The sequence below is a fragment of the Cheilinus undulatus genome, linkage group 6 (genome assembly GCF_018320785.1).
Source record: "Cheilinus undulatus linkage group 6, ASM1832078v1, whole genome shotgun sequence".
NCBI lineage: Eukaryota > Metazoa > Chordata > Actinopteri > Labriformes > Labridae > Cheilinus > Cheilinus undulatus.
The window spans coordinates 49,510,541-49,537,191 of NC_054870.1; the positions used below are offsets into that span (position 1 = coordinate 49,510,541).

Sequence of the window (26,651 nt, forward strand, 5' to 3'; positions counted from 1 at the left end):
TTAAAATAATTGGAAGTCACTAATGTCTCATTGATGCATATTGACTCAAAATATCAGTTTTAAGAGCGACTAAAAATCTGTGTCTGTACCACCTTTAAGTACTTCTGTAACCTTTTCTTTTACACCCGCACAGAATATAAAGACAAGCCAAACCTAAAATGCAGCTTTCTAAGAGTGCCGACTATGAGCAAACAAGAGTAAACAGAGTAATCATTTCCACAGGGCATGGCAGTTCAGAAGATACACAAAGCAGAAACACCTTCTACAAACAACAAACAAGAAAAACCTCTGCAGTCTGATGCTAATGAACACCTGAACTGTCTGTCTGAGAGGGGATCGTCTCACTAAAAGACCTAAACACGGGCTTGTCTAAAGGTCTCCACTCTGCAGGCTGCATGGCTGCTTAGAATTAATATTGAACTCTTGGCTTCAGTGAATTTATTTCCCTGAGGCGTTTAGATTTTATAACAAGAATCATGTTGTACAGACACCAGCAGATGGCAGTGTTGAATAGCTGTAGGAGCAGAATAAGAGGAATGACTGAAGTCTCACCACTTACAGAGCAGCAATTAAACCCTTCAAAACTCAGGCTGAATCCTTCGACCAGTTTCTTTTTTACTGGTGGAAGGGCTCAGAGTTAGAAACTGGGAGAAAAACTCCATGCAGTATCTTCATTCCTCTGATCCAGACCTCTGAGCCACATAACAGGGACGTCCCCAAAAAAGGGCCTTTCATCGTTTAGAGCAGTGGACTCTCCACTAACGAGAAATAGATTTCTAAAATTTCAACTACTCATATTTATTTAATAAAAAGTGATGCAGTTTGGACCTTAGCTGGAACAAAACATGTGAGTTAGGACAAAACAAACACATCTAAACAGCTTAAGGACATGCATGCGTACATTTCACTGTACTCTGTTTCCATTGTAACATGGAAATTTTGTTTGTTTTCTAGAGATGTTGAAAAAAATAAGGCATTACCCAGAGAAAACAGCAGCAAGATCAACAAGACGAGAAAACAGGCGAGGTAAAACAAAACATATGCATGCCTGCTCTCCCAGGACTGTTGTTATGTCGTCCTTTTTTAATGTGTTTGTTTTGCTCTGTCTCTTTGTTCAGTCTTATTTTGCGCTATCTTGGGTCCAGACTGCAACATTTTCAGTTGTCTTTCAGATGAATGTAGAATTACCATGACCTAGATGACTGAGAACCTTCACAGACATGTTGAATTATTTTCAAATGTTTAATCATTTTAGCTCTTTTTTTTTTTTAATGAAAAATCATTTAATGTTTCAGTATCATATCTGTATTAAAATTGGTATGCCCAATTTTGGTGGTTTAATCAATTTCTACCTGTTTTTTTTCAGTTAACCCTAAGTTTTTATCAATTTTCCATCCCATTTCACCAAATATTTACCTATTTTTGCCAATCTATAGCCATTTCAGCCACATTTTAACTCCCTTTTACCACTATTTATGCCAATTTTTGCCACTTTAACCCAGTATTGCCAGTTTTATCTAAGTTTTGCCACTTCTAACCCATTTCCGCTACTTTTAAAATCCAACTTTACCACCTTTTCCACATTTTTTGCCATTAGCTACCAATTTTAGCTATTCTTAAACCATTTTCAATGTGTTTTTGACAAAAAGGATTTCTATTTTTAGGAAGGCTTTTCACTACACACATGAATAAATAAAGATATTTGTTTTTTGATAAGAGTGGTATTATTCAGGTCCATGGTTTTGCTGACCTCCATGGTCCCCCAGTTTGGCTGGGCGCCAGAAAGCTCTTCCATTTACCCCCCTTTATGGATAGTCTTGTCTGCACATGACTATTCTGAATTGTGCGTGGCTGTTCAACCACCTTCAGGTACAGTGGGGGTTCCTGGTCTCTAGCACCTTTATTTTGGGGGTCACGAGAAAAAAAGGTTGAGAACCACTGCCATAGAGAATGTTTGGGAAGGGCAGAACTCTTCCAGAAAAAAACTAAGAAGGCGATTGGTCAACGTTCTGCCTGTCACATTCATGATGGACCAATCAGAGCGACAGAATAAGGAGTATGCATGTGTGCATGTCCAGCTCTAGAAGTAACATCATCTTGACAGGCAAACTCTGCCATAGTGCATAAACAGTGGAGCGTGATGTGGATAAAATCTGTGTTGAGGCTGGCCAGGTTAAGAGCGAAAACATCTCTGCATAGAAGAGCTTATAGTGTGAAATATATCCCATGCAATATATCTATAAAACAGTGTAACTGGTGTGTGAGGTTAGAAAATCACTTTGCCTTTGATTTAAAATAATGTAATATATGTGGGTTCATGTTTGTATATTTGGGGAGTTGTTACTTTGGTAGAGGCTTCTGTGGACCTAAAAAGGTAAAAAATGATAGCTCATATCTATCATTGATGATCAATACTGCTGCCTCAGCACAAGAACAGGTTCCTGAAAGTCTGATAAAATCATTTCCTCCAGCTCAACAGAGAGCTGGTGATCCACCATCAGCTGTATGGAGGAAACCAGAGAGTGAAAGAGAATGAAAGGATAACAAGAATGAGGAAAGGATTGCATTACAGTTAAACACTGATTTAAGATAAACCACAGCCTGGGGCTGCACCACAACCTGAAATTTCATAGTTGCTGAAATATGAGCAATTGCAGAAAAAACTAGAAAAGCACTTGGAGAGCGCAGACCTCCGCCATTAGCCCTATCTCCCAATACTAAAGAATCCTTTAAAAAAATTCCTGGATCTGTCCCCATGTGCCCCCCACCACGGCATTTGCCAATTACTCCCTCCCTGGTGGGGTGGAAACACGGTGAGGCAAAGCATTGGCTTCCCTACAGGTGCCAGCAGATGCACACATGGTCTCACCGGACGACTGGAAGTCATGGCAGAGGGTGAATATTCCTCTGTTCCTCCCAGCATTGTGAGTATTCTCGCTACAATTCGCTGTCTTTCTCTCTGTTACACTCCGACTCGTCTCCTCGACTGGACGTGCGTCTTTCAAACTCTATAAACTCCAAAACTTTGAATAGAAACACACCCAAAAACTGCTGTTGGGATTGAAGTTACTCATGTCCGCCATCTCCATATGTGAAGTGGTAATAGTGCAGACCTCCGCCATTAGCCCTATCTCCCAATAGTACAGAATCCTTTCAAAAATTACTGGACCCAGACAGTGATCCAGATCACTCCCAAAATCTAATCAGTTCTTCCTTATGCCATTTATGACATTTCCTGAAAATTTAATCAAAATCCGTCAACAACTTTTTGAATTATGTTTCAAACAAACAAACACACAAACAAACAAAAAAAACCCCACCCGATCACATATTTTTACCTCCCTGGCAGAGGTAAAAATCATAACAGTCTGGCACTAACTAACTAACTAAACCACTTAGCCATTGCTTGATCAGTATGAGAAACAGCGCAGAGCAACACAGTAGCAGCAGGGAGTGATTCCATCCACCACTGTGTCAGTGGCACCCAGGCTTAAGTGTTGATTGGCTAGTGCTCATGTGACATCTAGCTTTGTGGTTTTCAAGCTTTATTTGCCCAAGGCATACCTAAAATCTCAAGGCACACCATATCCCTCTCTATACAGAATAGCCTCTAGAAAACACGTTATAGCAGATCAAGCACATAGCATTAGCTAGGTTAGGTCACTGAGTCAAGTGCTAACAAAATTGAAATCAGCTGACCTCATGCAAGGCCTTATCAGTTGACTGCTCTAGCCTGGCTATGCTTTGGTGCTCCCTCTGCAAGTCACTTTTTACAACCCTCTTCCACCCCAGCTCCTCCTTTATTCTGCTTCTGACAGGAAACACAGGGGCATGTGTTGTTCCTGCTTGATGTACTGAAATAATGTGTGTTTCTTGACAACATGGTTCTGACTGAACTAAAGCTTTGGCATAGTTTTAGTTACTATGTGTGGTTATACAAATTCCTACGGGACACCAGGCCTTAGCTCAAGGCACACCAGAGAGCCATGCCACAGCATTTGAGAACCGCTAATCTAGCTAATCAGTTTGTGTTATATGCAGGGCATTTGGTCAGACTGTGGAGAGCAAAAATAAAGTCAGAGGGAAGAAATAAAATGCTGATAGGATAATCAGCCAAATATCTGCATGAATAATCTGACAGGCTGATAATCGGTTGACCCCTTCTTTAAAACATTAGCATCAGGTACCTGCACTTCAGTCCACAAGCACCAAAAGGGCTACTGCCAATGCTACCAAATGTTGGTGTTATGGTTACACAAGTGGTGACTTTAAACTGAACGAGATGTTGAAAATAGAAAGAGTGGTTGTGAATGCCTCTTTTTAGCCTGTTGAGCATATTTTGACATTTTAATGAAACACTTAACAAAGAGGTATTCTCATGGACATCAAAGCTTTTGTGTACTTTAAGATCACTGCCTGTGTACAGAGAAATGCCTCTTTCAGTCAGTGTTTTGCAAGTTTCTCAATTCATGAACGCCCTCGAGGTGACTCAGCTCATTTAACAGAGTCACTGACATTTAAGTTAAATAGACTAAATTAGTTTGGATACTGTCCCTTACCTTTATGGCTCAGAAATAAGCTTGATAAGCGACTAAAAATGCATAGTAGCCTAATGACAACAGGGGTATCTGCAGTGTCCACTGTAGTGAGTGATGTAGTTGTCACCAGTCTGCAGAAGGTATACAATGCTCATGCTTCCACACCATTCTGATGCAGTTAGTTAAAATCAGACTACCTACATCAGTGTAATTTGTGCCAGTTTAAGGGAAAGCTTTTTGGATTTATAGGCAAAAGAGAAGCACTGCTGGGGTTTTGTAGTGTAGCATACAGATGCTCCTGTTTGAGTATCTGTTGCCATGTAAAATAAAGACATTTTTATTCTAAATAAATCCTAAAGTGTGCCTTGGGTTGCACACTCATATCCTATCTCTTCTGAAGATGAACTGAACTTTTTGGGTTTATTTTGATTTACAAAGGAACATTCTGCAAATAGCTATGGATTCTTTGATAATAGTTTATCTATCGTGCTTAACATGGTTATGTCAGCATGCATATTTAATTTTTCTCATTCGCTGCAGACTGAAAAAAATTGTCTTAAAAGTCTCACATAATCAAAACAATGATGGTGCAATTTAACTGCTAAAAGCTGCTATTCAAGCTTTAATAAACCCATTGCATCTATTAATATAACTCCATCATATTTCCCTATGAATCTCAGAAAGAAAAGACATCAGTGCCAGTTCTCCCGTTATCTAGCCAGCTAGAGACCCTGAACGACTCTGACTTGATGAGGACATCTAAACATGTTATTGATATGTGACAAGTTATTATCTTTGCATTGACCCTGAGGATGTACAAACGCAACCAACAAAGCCAAAGCTGTTTGAAATGAATACATTTAAGTGTCTGAAAGAATCCTGGCCTTCAAAAGGAGTATCCTTTATCTGCAGTTATTTGAAGTATTTCAACAAACAAGCCCGTCAATGACGGACTGGACTAACCTGTTCTTCTGCTGGCATGAAACTCAGTCTCTGTCTGTCATACTACAGACACATATTTCAAACAGCGGACACAAATATTTACTGCTGCAGCTTGACTGCAACATTTTGGACATCCTGAACATATCATTCATAATTCTTTACTTATCAGCTGTTTTGTATGACGTCATTCATATTAAAACTCTTGTTACTGTAAGCTTTTAATAAATTGTTCCCTATTCTTTGCCTGTGCTGAAAGTAGGATTATTTCATAAGATTATAAAACAATATTTAGGTTGATACTTTAAAAATTGAAGGTCTTGCCTGCGTAACATGCTAATTATTGTTTGATGTCATTTCTATTTGCATAAGTCTGTTTGTTCTTTTATGTAAACATTATTTGCAGCCGCCTCATCTAGGACTCCCTCCAAAAACAAGATTTTAAAAGCACAACCCTGCAAGAACTCCAAGATTGTTTGTCTAATTGTCAAAAAAATTGTATTACACTTATTCTAGCCCACATTTCCCAGACAAGTCAAAGAAACATCATATTCTAAAGTAAAGGAAGCAAAAAATTGAGTTTCAGGATAGTAATAGTGATAAAAACTCTGAAAATGAGGCAACTAGAATTCATAAAAGTGTCTTGAAATGAGGTGTTCTAACATAATTAAAAAATGCATTAAGTTTAAAGACAGTTAAGTGAAATTTGACTCAAGGCAGGTTTCCTGACCAATTAGAAGCAAATTAGGCCTCATCGATAGAATGTTAACTTGTGATGCTAATGTGGCTAAAATAAGATTATGGAGCATTCTTCACCAATATCTTCTTATTTTTGTATGAATTAAAGAACTTCTGGATCTACAGTAGAACCTTCAGATTCATATTGTGATCCATAACAGGGATAATGTTCACACCTGTGTGCTTAATTCAATGACTGCATGTCCTTGTTAGTAGGGCTGGGCAATTAATCGCAAATTAGATGGTCTGCTGCAATTTCCAAATTGCACAAGTTGCAATATTTCTTTAACTTGAAATGTGTCAAAATACCAGTTTAATAAATCACATTTTTACAGCGGGAGAGAATTTATACACATTTTGCAAACATTCAAGTGTCCAATGTTTTATAATCGTTCACAAAAATCCTCCTTTTCATATTTTATGTATGTTTTCCTTAATCAAAATGAGGGACATAAAAATGATAATGCCCTTCAATAAAGCAAATGACATCAAATTTGCAATATATGAGCAAAAATAATGAGTTCATGCTATCTAAAACTGATGAAGCTTAGTGTTAGTTCACAAAAGTCATACCCTAAGTTGCGATCAGCTAATAGCCAGCTTCACCTCCTCCACCCCAGCCTCCTCCTTTATAGCATAAAGCATGTTGCATCCTCATGTTCAGATTTATGCTTCTATGGATTATTGCTTCTGAATAATTTCATTGTTTTCAATACATATTGTTATAAATATGTGTGTCTATCTAGGGATTTCTAGCCATGTGCTCCTGCGTTGTCAAAGCAGCTGCGTGACTAACCCAGGGAGCATCTTTTGAGCAGAACCTTCTCTGCCAAGTAAAACTGTAGTAGATCCATTTTGCAATAAAATGCTTAAATGTATCATGAGTTTCCTGGCTGAATGTAGGCTATAATATGGAATGATTTTTTGCTTGAATTTGTTGAAAATAACATGAGCTGAGGAACCTAAGAATAATTGCATATTACATTGCAATTGCAATACTGGGGATAAAAATGGCTGTTAGATTGTTTTTGCAAACCGTTCAGCCTTAAGTGTTATCTGGAAGCGTGTGCTTCTTAATATAGAGAAACACCCCTTTTATGCCCATATAAAAACATGAAACTGCAGGTCTGTGTGCATGACCACAACATGCAAAGGCTCAAAAAGAGAATTAACGAGATTTCAGAAGGGAACCCAAATTAAAACATTCAAACGACACACACACACACACACACACACACACACACACACAATTACACACTGGACACCTAGTTTGAAAATACTGAAGAAGTTCTAAAATGGAGAAAGTGTTGCTCAAATGAACTGAAACAGGCCGATTTGATGCCATGAAATTTGGTATAATTAGTAATGGATACTAAAGATGAACTACAAAAACAAATATGTTATTATATAATTCTTTCAGACAATACTATCATCAGAAATGCTGCACATCACAACTTAGTCAGGAAATAACTTAAACCAGACTTATAGTTAAGACTGTGAAATCTGAGGGGAAAAATAAAAATAGACAATGGCCCTTTGTTTTTTTTTTTTTATGAATCTGATTCGATGGAAACCTTTATTTATTTGGACGGCTGACAATGGTAAATAATGGAAAATTACTTAAACAATTCTAAATACTCTGATTTGAGGGTAGGTTTTCATTGTGTTCAATAAGTGTTTCATGATAAATTCTTACTAAATTGCTATAGACGTATTCATAATTAAACATTTTATAGTGGCCTTTCTGTGCACAGTTTGCGTGTTCTCCCTGTGCATGCGTGGGTAATCTGGCTTCCTCCCACCACCAAAAACATGCTTGTTAGGTTAAATGGTGACTCTGAATAGGCTGTAGGTGTGTTTCTCAACTTAAAACATACAAACACTAATAAGCTAACAAACCAAATTGAGTAAGGGAAGTGACAGAAAATCAAGAAAACCTTCCTGTCCAACGCTCCTGGTGCCTTGTCTTCTCCCTCTTTCCGTGTTCCTCATCCATACCAGTGCAAAGACAGGGAGGATAATAGAAATGGGGCAACAAGGTAAAAAATGTTGCAGTACATACTGCTGCTTTGTGTTGCTACATCATTTGCATGCCGTGAGAATACTCCAATAGGAATCAGACTAATCAAGCCGATTTTTTCACATGCAGTTTGGACACGCTGTAAGAAAGTTCTCGCAAGAATCCAAGACAATAGAACTTTGGTGAATGTCACAGTCTTCTCAAAGTTGTGCAAGTGGATTTTAAGAACAAAGTTCCTCTAAGGAGTGGTTGCTAAATGTTGCTCAATTAGATATTTCTGGCATGAAACTGGACAAATTCATGCAAAGATTTAAGTTTTGCAGTGAAGGAGAACTCCTTTTAAAATAAAGGTTAAATAAAGATTAAAAAAACCTTGGTATGTAAAAAAATGACCTTGCACTAATGACAGGGTGTTTGAGCTTCTGTTTCAGGAGTTATAGAGGTAAGGAGGGGTCAGCTGCTCGGGTGCCTGAGGGCTGTGCCTTTAGACGGGCTCGTGGGACGTGCTGCTTGGAAGACCCATAACTGACTCTGCTTGTACCTGTCAGGACACATTTGCTGCCAAAGCACCGTCTTGTTCTTCCTGTCTCCTTAAAGAGCTGTGCAATGCAAGCATGATGAATGTTGTATCATCCGTGCTTAATACTCTCCCTTATCATTTTTTCACAATATGTAATTTGACAATTTAATAGTGAACAGATAGTTTAAGTAAAAGGACATTTTCATTTAAATTGTCTCCTTTTTTGCTGCACGGCTGCTGATGGCTAAAACACAGTCGTGACTGTAAACTGAACCCGTTTCATTAAAGCTTTTTACATTTGCTGCTGTAAACACAGAATTTTAAGTAGGTCTTCCCAGAGGCAAATCCTGCACCGCGCACAAAGTAATGTGTTTCTCACAGCAGCAACAGTTTGGAATATATGGGAGGAAAAATGCATGATGTGAGGAGAGGATGCTGAACAAACAAATTCAAACTACAACAGCAGACAATCTCTGCAAAAACACATCATATCAACAATGTTTGACGGGCGAGAGCAATGAATGTTAAGCACCAAAGATGTTGGATTTCTGACAACATTGCCTATAACTGAAATAACAACGTGTGGCTGCGAGGCAGAACAAACATGGTACTGGACTTACTGTTGTGTTTGAACACACGGATAGTCGCTCCTGACAGCCTGGCCCCCAAGATGAGAGACGTGTGGTTGAGCTCATCACTCAAAATCAAACAACCCTGCAAATAAGGAGAGGGAAAAATCATTAAAAGGCCCAAAATAATCTATTTGTAATCAATAAGGGCACAGTGACGAAATGTGAGTACAAGCACAAATAAGATACTTTATAGTCACCATGCAGACTGACATCAAACATGACGATACAACCAAACTACAATGATGCTTCCTGGGTTAAACTGCAATTATGAATAATGATTTGAAGGAGGAGGAGGCCCCGGGGAAGACCCAGGACACGCTGGAATGACTATGTCTCTCGGGTGGCCAGGGAACGCCTTGGGATTCCCTGGGAAGAGCTGGACAAAGTGACCGGGGAGAGGGAAGTCTGGGCTTCCCTGCTTAGGCTGCTGCCCTCACGACCCAACCTCGCATTAAGCGGAAGAAGATGGATGGATGGATAGATTTAGGAGTTAAAATGTATAATTAAAAACAGTGTACAAAAGAATTATTATTATTATTCCTTATGATCATGCATCGAAGTGCATGCATGACAGAAAAGCATCATGCATCCCACTGAACATTTGAGGTATTTGGAAAGTGTTGGGAGGCCTAATCATCATAACCATCCTTGGAAAAACAAAGAAGCATACGATTCTTCTTTGATGAGTATGACAAAAGTCTGTTTTGCAAGGAACAGCAATTGCATAAAAACTTCAATCTTGCAAAAGTGGAACACAGACTATTTATCCATTCATGATGTGCTGTTTTGCAAGAAATGACTGACATAATGGATCTTTAAAAGCTATTATTTATATGGATTAATGTGTTTTTTTTTCTTTTTTTCTTTATTATATAGTCTTAAACATTTTCAGAATCAGAATTAGAGTCAGAAAAAATTTATAAATCCCTGGAGGAATACAGTTTTAAAAAGAGCTGCCTTATATTAAATTCAGTATTGACTGCTGTTGATACTCCCTCAGATGTTTAATAAAAAGACCGTTACTGTATTGAACTTGTTTCCATTCTTGTTACACTTTTAATAAACACATATTCCAAAGACAAAAAAAATTAAGAAAGTTTCATTAATTGGAATGCAAAGTGTTTTAAGTGTTTCTAGATTATCTCAACAGTTTTCCTGGATAAGATGTGTTTTACACCTATGAGGTCTATGGTAGACCACGTCTTGGTACTTCTGGGAACTCACTAGAGGGTTGCTCGCAGCCTATGTTGACTTCCAGAAGGAGTTTGACGAGGGATTCCCTCTGAAGGATTCTTGAGCTCAGTAGGATCCCATGTGTGCTCATCCAGCTGATGTCTGCCCTATATTCTGGTGCAGAGGGTGCTGTGAAGTGTGGTGACTTCTTCCAAGGTGATTCTGGGGTGAGGCAGGAGTGTGTCTTAGCCCCTATGCTCTTCAGTACCTGTATGGACTGGATAATGGGGGGCAGTGAACTGTGGAGTATCATTTGGCAATGTCAAAATCACTGATCCGGACTTTGCTGATGATGCTGTGATCCTTGCAGAGACTGTAGATGTCCTTGTGAAGGTTCTTGACTTGCTGAGTCAGGATGCGTAAACATTGAGAATGCACATCTCCTGGACCAAAACAAAGATCCAGGCATTTGGTGACACCTTGGATGCTGCCATTCAATCTGTGTCAGTGAATGGTGAGAGCATGGAAGTTGTAGAGCAGTCCACCTACTCTGGCAGTGTAATCCATTGATCTGCTGATTGGGAGGCTGAGATCAACTACAGTCTTGGACTTGCTGAGCAAGACAGTGTGGCGTTCCCAGTATCTGAGCACAGAAGTCTGAGTCTTTCAACCCTTGGAGCTTCCGGTCTTACTATACTTTTGTGATGCCTGGATGTTGACTGATGGCCAGAGGCATGGACTGGACTCCTTTGTGACAACTTCACTTCAGCACATCTTAGGGTATTGTTGGCAAGTATCTAATGTTGACATTGTCAGGAAGAGCTGTGATGGGACAGATCAGCCTTCTGATACAGGAACAGCAGGTGTGTTTTTAAAGGCACCTGGCACACTTTCCTAGGCCTGATCCAGCTTACCACATACTGGGTGCCCGGGACCAGGTAGGCTGGTCCTGATGCTGGGGGCTGTGTGACCTCACAAATGCGCTTCTGGAAGAATGGTCAAAAATTCCCATAAACACACTCCTAAACCTTGTGGAAAGCCTTCCCAGAAGAGTTGAAGCTGTTATAGCTGCAAAGGGTGGACTGATGTCATATTAAACCCTATGGATTAAGAATGGGATGTCACTTTTCATATGCGAGTCAAGGCAGGTGAGCGAATACTTTTGGAAATACAGAGTAGTTTAATAGAAATGAAGAATAAACTGAACTGAAGGAAAAAAAGAAAGCCAAACTTAGTCATTGCAAAGGTGTATGCTGAAACTTCAGCTCATTATACAAAAACCCTCGCAGCATTATCTGTAAGTAATGCATGCACAAATCAATAAGGTTTTCAAAGATTTTCAAACAGAGAAAGAGAAAAAGTTATTTCACTCCATAACGAAAATATATTTTAGATTTATTTCTTCACTGTAGTAGAAAAGTACTTCTGAGGTCCACTCATATAATCTTCCCCTATTCATACCTTTCTTACTCTTGTGAGAATGATTGAAGGATGAGTAGACTATGGATGTCTACATTGTATATCAATACTGTTATGTTTGAAATTCTTAACTTTTCTCACACCATCATGATCATATAAAAAAAGTGTGGTGCCTCCATGTAAATCAGCATGCAAATTAATTCAGCCATTCCATGAAATTCTCTCAGAAACATTAGCATATTCACAGAGGCTCTGAGCACTTGACTGCATTAGTCTGAATGAACTGGTGCAGAGGGTTTTGTTGACACGGTCTCAGTGACAGATACTTTGGGTCTGGCCTCGGGTCCAGCTGGCCCGCTCCCTGGTCGACCAGCAGCTGTCACTCTGATGTAGCTCTGTCTGCACAGAGAGTCTTGTCCCTGCACAGCCTGTCCCTGTAGGATAGGGTTGGCAGTGTGGTTTGACCCCCGGCCCCTGCAGGGTCACTGTGGGGGCTGCAGCTTCGAGGGCCGCTGAACCTCTTGGTCTGCATAAACGACCCCGCTCTCATCACTTAAACAGTCAGCCTCCCCACCCTCCTGTCCGCTCAGATCACAGATATTCATGCTGTGTGCTGCCCCTGGTCACCCGTGGCTGTCTGTGTGAGACAGGCCTGAGTTTGGGTAATCATCCCCGTGAGTGGTGCTCTTAACAAAAACCTGCCCTGTCTTGTCAATGTGTCTGAGAGCAGTCATGCCCAGAGCCTCGTCCTCCCGGCTACTGTTATGTTTAATTATGATTTTAATTAATGGGGGTCGATGGGGAATTGTTCACAGCTGAGTTTAGTTGACTGTAACTCATTAATTTAGGCCATATGCAAGAAAGGAACAAAAGCTTGGCTAATTACATTAATTCCTGCTACACTGTGAAAATGACACCCAAATGCAGGAAGCTTATTTTCTACAGTGTTCAAACTGTGTCTATATGTGTCATCTTCACTCAGTCACATGGCTAAAATGTAAAAAAGAAAAGCAGACACACTCACACAGGAAGCTTAGAGTTATTGATTAACCAAACTAGCCTGTCTTTAAAGCAGCGGTGTCTGAACTTTTTCACTGAAGGCCACCAACAAAAAAACACCAGGTTGATAGAGAATTTAATTTAGATATTGGTTGTTTTAGGTTTTTTTTGTGGAATAGCTTTATTTCTGTGTCCAAAACTAAAATAATGGAAGCATCCAAAATAAAACTAGGGTGTTTGGGAAGCTTTGTTAAAAATTCCTTGCTCAGTTTAACAGCGCTTGGAAATACAAATAATTCCATCCTCACAGTCAGATATAGTTCATTTTTTTGAACACTTCAATGCTCATTAATGTCATCAATACACACAGAAGGGGCAGGGCTTCTTATATCAGGGGTGTCAAACTCATATTGAATCAGGGGCCAGATTTGCTCTGATAAGAAGTCTTGAGGGCCGGACTCTTTAGGCCAGGATTGTGAAAGTCAATTGCGGATTCTGAATTTAGGCCTTACCTAAGAGCCTAACAAGGTCAACATTTAAACATAAACTGTCAACCTTATTTTCACCATTAGTAAAATGTGAAAAATATAAATAACACTGATAATAAATCATTCTGAGATATAAAAAAATAAAATAAAAATGATAAGTTTAAATTCTCAAAGTCTGAGATAAAGTCAAACTTAGTAGTTCAAAAGGTCAAAACATGGAATTTAAAGGCAAAATAATGTTTTAAAAAGGCAAATAAATGAGACAGAAAGTCAAAATCCCAAGTTTAAAAGGTAAAAATATGGCTTCGAATTTTTGAACAGTGACTCTTAAAGGTGAAAACATAAAAAAGTCAAAATCATAATTTTAAGTCGGAACTGTGTGATGCAAAATTGAGAATATGAAATGACAACATTAATTTCTTTTCCCACCTTCCTGACTTTTTATGTGACTTCTTTTACTCTTTACTTTTTCAGATTTTTGTCATTTCACAAGGATATCTTAAATCATCAAGGTTAAGTTTGAATGTTTACTGGAGGAACTCTGCAGACCTCATACCGGTGGGCCAGTTATAATGGAAAGATTGTATGATCTTGCGGGCTGGATACAACTGTTCCACGGGCTGGATTTGGCCCCCAGGCCTTGAGTTTGACACCTGTGTCTTAGATCAACTTTTTCAAACAGAATGGCAGAGGTGAAACTGCTCTGATGATCTTCCAAGTGGGTACAATTTCTCGGTCATAAGCTGCTGCTTTTGCATGATTCCTTTAGATTGTTTTTATGCCTCAGTGAATCTAAATAAATCCAAAAGTAAGAATAGAAAGCAAAATACAGAGCTGATCGACCCAAACTAGAAGGAGAATGCACAAAAAAATCAGGTTGACTTCAAAATACAACACAACAAACTAAATCTCATCACTTGTCAACATTACATCAAAACCGGTGGCACAAGAATGTCTTCAGTAGGTCAGAGGTCTATAGAGGTAATATGACACCATGGATAAAGAGAAGTCGTTTAATAAGGTGGAGAACAACATGATTTCATCTGCCAACACACATCCTTTGTAGAAATAAACCTTTAATTTCTTAAATATGGTAGAAGCAAAACACTTGTGCAATAATATAAAAATGAACAGTTAATCAACCTCAAAAAGGCAGAGTTTGTTTACGTCTGTTTACATCTTACTTTCACTACTGTTTCTGTGTGTATTCATAGCTCTCTCATGATATTACGAACTCCCGGGGCTTCTCAGGGCTGTGCTCTGCTGTAGGAAAGGGCACAAGCCGTCAGTCTGAGGAAAGTTGTGGTGCACACAAAATGCTGCAGACATGGAGTATATGGCATTTACGTTTAGGTGTAGCAGCACTAATGATTTCAGCTGCTATCACTATCCTTAATTTGCACTTATTTACAATTTTGATTGTGTAAAAAAATGGAAATGTTAGACACTCTATGGACAAAGGTATATGTATACCTAACTATGACACCAACAGGTGTGCTTTAGTATGGAGTTTGCCCCCCTTTTGCAGCTTTAACAGCCTCCACTCTTCTTGAAAGGTTTTCCACAAAATGTTTGAGTTTTTCTAAGGGAATTTGTGCCCATTTCTCAAGTAGAGCATTTATGAGGCCAAGCACTGATGTTGGACCAGAAGGCCTTGCTAGCAATCTCTGTTCCCGTTCATCTCAAAGGTGCTTTATGGGGTTGAGGTCAGGGTTCAATAAGAGGGCCAGTCAAGTTCTTCCACACCGAACTCATCAAACCATGTCTTAATAGTCCTTACTTTGCACACTGGGGCACGGTCATGTTGGATGAGAAAAGGGCCTTCCCAAAACTGTTGCCACAAAGTTGGAAGCATAGCATTGTCCAAAATGTCTTGGTATGCTGAAGCATTAAGATTGGCCTTCACTGGAGATAAGGGGTCTTGCCAAAACCCTGAAAACAGCTCCATATCATTGCCCCTCCTCCACCAGACTTTGCCAGACCCAGACTTGCCCATCTGACAGCCAAACAGAGAGGTGTGATTTGTCACTCCACTGAACATGTTTCCACTGCTCAACAATCCAGTGTTGATGTGCTTTACATCACTCAATACGACACTTGGCATTTCACTTGGTGATGTGAGGTTTGCATGCAGCGGCTCGGCCATGGAAACCCTTTCATGAAACTTCAGTTGTACAGTTTTTTGGTCTTAAATTAATGCCAGTGGAAGTTCTGAACACTTCGGCTATGAAATCAGCAGAGTGTTGGGGACTTTTATGCACCATGAAGTCATTGACAAGGCACTGTGATTTTATGTGGTCTTCCGCTTCTTGACTAAGCTGCTGTTGTTCTTAAACTCTTCCACTTTCAATTAATATCACTTACAGTTGACTGTGGCATATCCAGCAGGGATGAAACTTCACAAACCATCTTATTGTAAAGGTGGCATCCATCACAGTTCCACACTTGAAGTCACTGAGCTCTTTAGAACGACCCATCTAGGATCACATGTTTTTGCAATTGGAGACTGCATGGCTAGGTTCTTAATTTCATACACCTGCGGCAACGGGTCCAATTGAAACACCTGATTTCAACAATCGACAGGTGTGGCCAAATAATTTTGCCCATAAAGTGTATGTTTTCATGAGTTTCCACTGGGACTGGTGTAACACTAGCGCCTTCTGCTATGGCTCTGGTAGACTTAAGCCGTACAGCTTGAGAGTCATTGCTGGTCTACATAATGCTGTCCCTACCGTAAGTTGATTTCTAATCACCTCTGCTAAAATAGGTTGAAATAAGTGAGTTTTTCAGGGTAAAAGCTGTATTTATTTATGTTATGTATTTGTAAATCTGTACATTTTCGGGAAAGACACTGATTTGCTAGTAAGTAATATATGCACCCAGCTTTGTCCTGCTTTGCTTCTTTCAGGTAGATGCTGCCAATAACAAAGCAGAGGGTGCCAGTTAGGCAAACGTCTTCATTGGGTTATTGCATTGGGTTAAAACAGTAAATAGTGACGCACTGTCCATCTGACCTAACTTACAGGTGTGGCTCCATTTTATATGGGTCAGTTTTTTCAGTCCTGATCACCTCATATAGCATTCAAAGGTTAAGGTGTGACAAACAGCGTGCGTTATGTAGTGTGTATGATCACAAACCTTGCCAACAAGAGCAGGAATGTTCATGGAGTTAGTGGCGAAACCCATGCCAAAAATCATAGAAGACTCCACTCCCAGGAATTCAGCCACAAGCTGCTCCAGCTCTTCGTGAATGCCCAAGTTGCCTGGAAGACATAAATCACAAACAAATGACTCAGCCTTGTACCTTCTGGTTTATCAGGTTAGCCCTTTAGTCTCTTGGCTTTCTGGTTTTTGTTATCCAATCACAAGTTTTGACAAAGATGAATACTACCTTATAAAAAATCAATGTGTAAAAGCCTGGCATGCACATCCTCACTCTCCGGGGATTTTAAAAGATTTATAAAGATTTAAGATGTGCTAAATTTGTAATTTACTGCCCTTTTTCATCCCAGGTAATATTGAGTCAAGTCCTGCAATGGCTGTGAGTGTTCTGCAGCACATTTTGGGACTGAGGCAGTTGTTTATAACCTTGTGTGACAGCTGGGAACCAAAAATTCATTTAGAAAAATTGATCAGATTGTAATCTGTCACCTGATGTGGTGTTTTTCTATTTCGAGGAATAAAAGTGGGCTTTTTGGGCATCTCTGGGGTGATTTAGGAGTGCCTCTGGGGTCAGCGGATAAAAAGACGGATTACTGTTATAATTGGGAGCTACAGGCTGAGAGGCAAGTGTTGAAAGTGGAGATGCACAGTATTTTATTGCTGTTGGATCTGGAAAATTTTATACAGTATAGAAAATGACAGTAAAATACAACTTTAATAAATGTTAAATCTCTATACTCACTATAAAAAGGTTTGCTGCACGTTTTTTTACAGCATATCTACATCTTTTAAAGACCTTTTCAAGATCCAAACACAGAAAAACGTGCACAGCTCTTGTTCAACATAGCCAATTTTCCTAAGTGCTAAAGGCTTGTGTAAAATGTGAATATCTTCAGAGTAGCCTCATATGCCCTAGTAACTGCCCCCCTTTCACTTTTTATAGCGTTATAACCAGGACAACTCAGTTACTTTTGAAAGCAGTTAACTGCTTGATTAAAAAGCAAAAACAGTCAAGATCTGATATCTGTTGAACACATAGTGTATGTAATATCAAGCCAATGGTTGATCCTGTTCTTAGCTGATTATTTCAAATCAAAACACCAAGAACTTTTCTTATTTATTCAGGACATAATCTTCAATATCCTGTTTTTCCCCAGCCCATTCAAATTGCAGACTAATATCTACACTTCACAACAATAAAACTACAAAAAGAAAGATTAAGATCAAGGGTTTCTTCATTTTAGGATTTGCATAGTCAAATGTTAGTGGTAAGATTTTTGTCTACAGCTAAATGATAATAAAACTGACACTCATTGATGTATAATCTCATTTTCAACATACAGTTCCTATAAAAAGTATTCACCCTCTTGGATGTTTCACCTTTTTAATGATTTTATAAATCAATCATGGTCAATATTACTTGTTTTTTAGAAGAAACAATGCAAAAATTCTCTTTAATATCAAAGTGAAAAGAGAAAGATTTCTACTAAGTAATGACAGTTTATAAAAATATGTGATGTAAAATAAGTGTCTGCATAAATATTCACCCATTAAAGTCAGTAACAGTAGAGTCACCTTTGGCTACAATCACAGCTCTGTTTCTGTGTGGACAGGTCTCAGTCAGGCTCAAACATCTGTTGTTTTACTCCATTCTTCTTTGCTAAACTGCTGAAGCTCTGTCTGATTGTACAGGAATCAGGTATGAACAGCCCTTTTCACGTCCAGTAACAAATTCTCTAATGGATTAAGGTCTGGGCTTTGACTTGGCCACTCTAGAACATTCTCCTTGTTGTCTTCGAACTATTTCTGTGTAGCTTTCTCTGTATGCTTCGGGTCATTGTCTTGCTGGTAAAATAAATATAGTTATTGTATTGTATTGTAAATCTTCTCCCAAGCCGTAGTTCTCTTCAGACCGAATAAGATTATCCTGTTCTACATTGATTTTACCCTCTACCTTTACAAGCCTTCCAGGGCCGCTGCTAAGAAGCATCCCCACTGCATGATGCTGCCCCCATGGGCTTCTGGTGGGCAATGTAACTTATTGTCAAGATGTATGGCAAAAGCTATTGACACAACCTGTGTTAACATATGAGATCCTCTTTGAGTTTTCAAAATTGGGATAGCCTACCTTAAATCTAAGCAATAAGAATTGATTGAAGTACAAGTTATTTTCAGGGTAACATTAAAAGTATTAACATGCTGATATTTATACCAAGATAGGCCACGAGTAGTGCTTCATTTTGAAATAAGCAAGCAAATCTATGTAAAATTAACAATTAACTTTACACTTTACATAAACTCAACACTTCTGACTCCAAGATGATCATAATCATAATAATCATATCTGAAAAAGGAAATTAAGCAAATACCTATCCAAAGTGCTGTGCATTTATTTCTACAAAAGAGATTCCAAATAATCTACCATATTTTTAATCAAATAAAAATAAAGCCAGTTTAGACACCAGTGAGTCAATCTGTCAGAGAAAATATTGCATTAATTTTATGTACCTTTAAATGGGGTACTTAACATTGTAGTCATAATCAATAGTATCCAGTAACCACAGGAAGCCATCATTAAAAAGTTCAAACAGACTGAATGTTTCAGGAAGCAGAGGGAAACGTGTATTGACTAATGTATATAAAACCATAATACAGTGAAGCTGCTCTGTCTTAATGCTGATTTCCATCAGGCCTTTTGCCAAGTCTAATCGATTTGTGCATTTCCTCGACCACTCAGCCTCACCGCCCTGCTGGCATGTGCAGCCCTCTGTATGGAGCATTTTATTTAGACATGCCCTGCCTCCTTATTGATATGCTAAACTCATAAAGCTGCTCCAGGTCTGCCCACTCGAGTTAGTTAAGGTAAAATGACACCTGGGCTGTCACATACACATCTCATTAAACCTGGCCACCTATCCTCTAGGAGTTAACCAAGGTCATCTTTTCTGCAGATGCTATCTTAAAAGCTTTATTACGGAATAAAACAGCACTAAGGTCAGGAGGCTTTTAAAACAGACATCAAGACTGAGCTTCCAAATCAACATGCTATTTCAGATGGGGCCTATATGCAGTCTACATGGGCAATCACAGGTGGAGCCACCCCGGATCCCATGGACAAACCCACATGGGACCCACATGGACTTGCTGGCTGGGACAAAGAGCCTACTTACAACATTAGGGTTACAGTGAATAGATTAATTACTCGCAGCAATTGAGCACAGTAAAGAGATTACATTAAATTATCAATTAGTACTGTGAGTAGATTTATTAGCGCAAATATGCATAAGAACCCCAGAGCCCTCATCTGCCACGACTCCTAGACTGTAATGATAAATGCTGCTGCAATGGTAAGCTTAACAGCAATTCAAATTTAGTCTTTGTTTTTAGGCAAAATGCTTTTTCATATTAGTCATGATGTAGTAATTTTTAACATTTTAATTTTAGCTAAGTTTTAGCTAACAAAAAAAATAAAACATTTTAGTCCAGTTTTAGTAAATAAAGGTTCTTACGATTAGTGGATTGTAGTTGATACTTGTAGTTATCGATATGATCATAAGTGCTGCCTTCAAATTTTTCTTAAATGACTATGCCGCCAAAGTACTTATTGGATGGAGGTTAAAGGTAAAATAAAATTTGAAAATAAAATGTTGTACCACATGATTACCAATGCATTTGTGTTTTCATTATTTAAATGCTGCAGGGACTATTGAGAGTGGAAATGGAGCCAAAAGGGACAGAAGACCATAGTGTAATTTATTTCATTAACTATCAGTACAATAAAACACCAGTAAATAACATAAGCCAAATGCCTAAACTCAGCCCAGAAAATCGGCCGAAACTTAGCCTCAGTACACTGCAAAGCTACGTATACTGACCAACCGCAAAACCAGCTGCTTTACCAAAACACAAAGTCATCAGTAGTGATCTTCAATGCACTGCTCATAATAAATACTGTCAATAGAGCAGAAACAGGAATCCAAAGCTACAGGATGAGGTGGGGTGAAATGATGTTCAGAGAGCTGCAGGTTTCAGTCATTTGGAGGCCCAGGGCAAATACCAATATGAGGCCCCTCCCCTTTTAGCTAAAAGCATTAATAATGAATGGATAACATCTCTTTCAAGTTAAACAGAGCCACAGAACTACAGTAAATGTCCCAGTGTCAGAGAGAAATACCCAAATAGCCAACTGTAGTTCATCAGCTCTTTGAAAAAAATCTCAGAGCTCACTGCTAATTTTTAACATGTCATTAGACCAGGTGGAACTTGCATAAATAAAACATATATACTCCTTATCAGTAACATATCCTTTCTTGTGCCACTATAGACATATTTATCTAGTCTATTGCATCCCATTTAACTACACAATAATCCAACAATTCACTGTTTCATTTTATTGAGCTATGGATCAGTTGATCTATGGATCTTCCTTACATCAATGTTTTGGATTGTGGCTCTCACTGAAGTATTTTAAGACAGTATGGGTCTTGGGTAGAATATGGTTGAGTACCACTGGTATAGACTGTCTTCAGACACAGAGAAATATCAGTGGCAGGCAGAAATAAACTAGTTTTATTTGGAAAGCATGAACAGCCTGAAAGAAGAAAGGGAGGAATTTTGAAACTATATATTTTTAGATCTTGTTTACCACATTTGTTTTTTACCAAATGCATTAATGGATATGTTTTCCAACATGGCTTCCATGACCTCACTGCAACATATTGACTCTCAAGGCTCAGGAAAGGACAGTCTTCTAAGGAAAAGAGAGTGAGACAGATTATAGGTCCTGATAAAAGCTCAACAACTAATAATAAAATTAACTAATAAAGCATTTTAAGGTGTAGATAGAAAAATTTGGTGCACACTATAACTCAAGCATTACCTGCAACCCTTGGGGCTAAGCCCCCCCCCCCTTAATCTTAGTGACATCCCTGCATCACTATCAGCTAATTACACTCATAGATTATCCATATCAGTGTCATTACCTGCAGGAAAAGAAAAACTAATGCATCTTTAATTATTTCTAAACACATCAGCTCAAGCTCAGTCATGTTGAGTTGAAACATTGGCCAACAATTTGATCTCACTCTCATTATTACTTCACATGCAAAGAGAGAGCCGATTGAGATCTTTTAAAACCAGATACAAAGTGCGCTGAAGCACACCCTGCGAATAAACACAGCTGTCAAACATTCACGGATCACTCTTAATGGAAAGCTCACCATGCCCACATCTCTCACAATCATTAACAAACATCAAATCAGATATTGATGCTATCCATTCTAATTAATGATTGATTACTGGGTCATGCCACGTGTTGCCACCAAGCCCACGTTAAATAACATTCACTCTTATGTGTGCCTTCATTTACTAATGAAAAGAGCTCTTTTGTAGGCTCATTTGTTTAAACTAAACACTTAAAGCTGTGTTTGTCAGGTGAGACAGGAGGTTGGTTGATAGAGAAATGATTAACTCTTACAGGCTGTTTCTCCTTCTAAAGCTGTAAAAGCTTTAAAGACAAACCTCTCACTACGGCTCTGAGATATGAACCAAAGTCATATCTTGATATTTTGTAGTTGAATGGTGAATCCTGATATAAATACATCCTGTTTTTCAAAACATTGAAAAAATAAAAACGAAGCCAGTCTTTTTACCAACAGGCTGAAAAACGTAAATGTGTATAAGAGAAATTATATCAAACCTGTTTGTGGGAAAAAAGACAAAATAATATGAAATCAAAAATGATCTTTAACCCTCAGGCCCTCCTAGAGCCCTTTAAGGTCTTTTTAATTGTATTTGTTGCTCTTACTTTGGCAGTTATCATGCTAAGATGATGATATTTGACAACGATGTTCATTTTTTAATGAATTTTTGAAATGCCATCCACACTGTTTTAACAGAATTTTCCACTGTGTAGACAAAAAGCTCACACTCTCCCTCCTAAAGCCCTTTTAGGCCTCCTTTACTACCATCAAAACCACTTATTTTCATTCTACTGCCAGTGCAATACAGATATAAGAAATCCTGTTAATTCCTCTGTAATTTAGCCATTCAGAGGTAAAAATGTTTGCACACCAAAAATTTTTTTGCCATCATTCAATGTTTGCAGAGAGGCATTATGGAAGATAATGACCTTGTTTAAACTGATAGGATATATCAGTGACTGTAGGCCAGTGGAATCAATTATTTCAACTAAAACTACTTTAGGTGTTTTCTGTGGAAGTCAGAGTGTGGTGAAAAATTAAAATTATGAAAATTGATTCTCATTTGCTATACATGATGCGGACTGGAGTTATGGACCAAAAATTTTTTTTAAGTTTTTTCTTTCATGTTTAATATTTCTAAACATATCCAATGTCCTAAAAGGGCTTTAAATGATAGTTTGATTTTTTAAATTGTTTTTGTTATTACACAAAACTTAATAACCTATCAAATTCAGTGTGGCTGCTAATCATTTACATATCCAAGACTGATAATCCCTGCACAAAAAAAATCTGCTTTGCATTTTTCAAATAGAAAATAATTAATTTTTGTGTCAGAAAATGTGGCATAAACTGGCATTTATTGGATAAAAATTATGAAAAATAATTCACATCTTCTATCTATGACTAGAACTGGAGTTGAGGACCAAAAATTTGAAAAAAAGTTTTATTTATTCATTTTAAATACTTTTACATATATCCAATGTCCTAAAATGGCTTTAAGAGATTTTTTTTAAAGGAGGGCCTGAGGGTTAATGAGATAAAATAAGTTCAATGGTTATTTTCCATTTAGACTGAACATTATTAGATTTTCCTGTGGTCAGTAAGCATACTGATAGTGACCTAAACAGGCATATGTCCTCTGTTTTTTACACTAAAATTTCAGTAATTGTAAGAAACCCTACTGAAAAACCTATCATGACATTTAACTCTACTATTCACCTTTATAATGTGCGAGTTTCTTCAACTTATCATGGCCAGTTAGGATATTAAGGCCATTTGTTTGAGAACACAAGAGATGTGAAACTGCATTTTTCAAATTCTGGAGGAAACAGGATGGTTGAGACCCTTTGGGCCATTTCGGATTGGTCAGATGGTGTGATGTCACTCTCTGTGACTTTGGTCTTCAATGATTTTGATTGGCTGAGAAAAATCCTTCTGGTTCTACAATATCAGAGAGAGTTTGGACGAGACTACGAAGAAAGTCCCCCAAAGTGACCATATGTGTTTCCTTGCCCATAGAGGGTTAATATTAATGTTTAACAATAATATTAATTTGACTGATTGTGACTAAAAGTAAAAACTAACAGTTTTAAGAGAACTGGACTATAATGGTTGGTTTCCTAAGAAATAATCTCTAAAAAATGATGGATTTGATACATATATAAACATACAAAATCTGATAGAGAACTGTGTATTCAAAATTTTGATGAAGAGCTTAAGAAGATGCCCACGGCAGAGATAAAAGTAAAGTATGAAAAATGTAGTATAAAACTATTTTGTTTAATATTTATGAGTAAATTTTTGTTCTGAATTAATTTGGGTGGTATTAAATTCAATCAAAACACATCCCAAAAAGAATGTACACTTGAGATTTTCCATGTATCAGGCTACAAATTGCTGCATATGAGCTCAAACAGTGGCGATGATGGCGTCAGTGCTCCTCCACAGATACTGGGGCCTTTAATAATTGATGCTTAATAAGGTCTCATGGGAGAAATGCTTGTTATTCCTTAACCCTCTGAGTGAGCCAGTTGAAACACAGATTACAAACCCAGGGAAAAACAGTCCCATTTTGAAAGAGAAATAAACATATGAATAAATCACGTGAATGAATAATGGATCGTCTAGAAGACTGTGTATTTGTGTGCGAATGCTTGGGAGAGGAGGGTATTTTCTTGCATTCGACGATCTCATGGCCTTTTATTCATCTGGTATGCTCTGTTCTTGTCAAACTGCTGATATCATGCACACTCTGCAAAGAACCAGCCCCACTGAACCCGTGTGTCAGCTCACTCTCTGCTCTCAGAAGATTTACAGCAGGGTGGTGTCAGAAGAGTCATAAACTAAACATCATCAACAAAGGAAAGAGCAGCTACTTTTCTAAAGTAAACTTTACTACTGTATCTGTTAACTGGTAAATGAGCAACATAATGTTTAACGACTGGACCAATAAACACACATGACCGACATCTGATTCCAATGCTTTCATGACCACCGGGGTAAAATACAGCATCCCTGGAAATGCGATGCTGTTAAAATACACTAAGGTTGTCCAAATGTCAATAATTTCTAAGTCAGGTGCTTTGAAATAAAACTATCACTAGTATTTTATTGGTTGATACAACTGAGAAGCACACCAGCTTAAATTAAACCTGCCCTTCTATCATAAGACTGTTGCGTTCGAAAGGAGTGCATCAAAAATTACAATCAAACTCTTTCACATTTTTTATAAGATTACATCTTTAAATTACAAGTAAACTGACTACATTTCAGTATAGAAACCATGCCAAGACATTTGTACTTTAAGACAGTGTGTAGGAGTTTTCATTCACTTTTTGATAAATGAAAAGAAAATTCTAACCATAGAATCTGGGACTGCACAGTAAATCTAAAGGGCATCATTATTGCAATAAAAGCGTTCACAAAAAATAAGGCTTGAAAATCTGAAAATATTGGAATAAAGTGGAAAAAAAATTTCATGCACACTAGATATGCTCCGTCACTCAGTATGTGAGTATTTTCATGATGCTTGATTTATTTCTATTTAAGAGAAAAAGGTTGCAAACAGCTATAGTTCAGCTTTTATGGATTTTTAAGTATTAGTTTTTATGTCATAATTCATATCATTATCGCAACATCAAGAAATATTACTGCTCTAATATCATTTTTCTCCTTCACTGCAGACTTAAAAGTCCTTTATAATTAAAATATGATAATAATATTCTGATAGTAATTGCTAATATTTTAGCCTTTGAAATTTCAATGCACTTATTTAGGAGCAGTGATTCCTATAGTATAGTCTTTGAAACCCTGGAGGTACTGCAGGTGGGCCACAGCAGATTATGTTTTTAACAAAGATTATCTTTTAAATGATCTTAAATACTTGACAAGATGTTTACATCTTTTAAAAAGTCCCTGAACCACCACAACACAGTTAGAAGATTTAACTTTTAGACTTTTTATCATGGGGTAGAGACTGCCATCAAATTTAATACTTTATAAGACCTTTTTCAAGACTTGCAATATAATATAAAACCCTACTGCATCTTTAATTTCTAACCTGTCAAATTGGTGGCATAGTTTTGTGCATGTTTTGTGTAGATTGCAAGATAAAAATTTGTATTTAAAATAAAATAGCTCTTTCGATCAGCTCATTATGGGTGTTTACTCGCTTAACTACTAAGCCAATCAGATTCTGCCACGTCCTTGTTTGGCCAGTCATCATGCACTGGTCAATCTGTCATTCTTTCTCCAGCAGTCAGCCTGTCATTTCAGTGTGGACACTGCAACCCTCCTCCACACCAGCCACCTCCATTCAGTATATCAGCATCATCTCATCTCATCTCATCTCATCGTGCATACCTTAGTTTCCTACTCCAAGCCATTTCACTGGTTTCCCAAGCCAGCTTCTCAGAAGTCTACTCCTCATCTGATCCTGCATCCCTCATCAACAGTAGCACCAGTGTCTAGACTTCATAGGAGGGTATCCTATTCCCGCTGTTTGCCTCACTACACCTTCAACTGCATGATGTCATCACGATGGAGTCTAATCGCCAAAGACACTGCACATTTCTCTTTCATTAAATTTGTAAAATAAATCATTCTTAGGCTCGTATTAAGTCTCTCCTGAATGCATTGACAGGTGAACTGCAGGAAATCTCATGCTGTGAGAGACAAGTGTGAACAAACAAGTCAGGAAATTTTCTCAGTAGATAACAATATATTTATGAGAAAATCGAACTTTGGTGACCTATCCAGAGGAGAACTCAGCACCATAAGCGTACCACAAAAGCTTTAGTTTTGATTGTTCTTGCCCCAAAAA

The 26,651-nt window shown here is 38.1% G+C and overlaps 1 protein-coding gene across 3 annotated transcripts in view; it reads right to left on the reverse strand.

Annotated features, from left to right (window-relative positions):
- The window catches only part of sptlc3 (serine palmitoyltransferase, long chain base subunit 3), a 69,251-nt gene that overhangs the window by 28,073 nt on the left and 14,527 nt on the right, over positions 1-26,651 (reverse strand). For all 3 annotated transcript variants that reach the window (XM_041789719.1, XM_041789721.1, XM_041789720.1), the window contains exons 5-6: positions 16,605-16,729; positions 9,376-9,469 (exon numbers count right to left, since the gene is read on the reverse strand). In XM_041789719.1, coding sequence (XP_041645653.1) covers positions 9,376-9,469; positions 16,605-16,729 — 219 coding nt within the window. The remainder of the gene's footprint in view (positions 1-9,375; positions 9,470-16,604; positions 16,730-26,651) is intronic.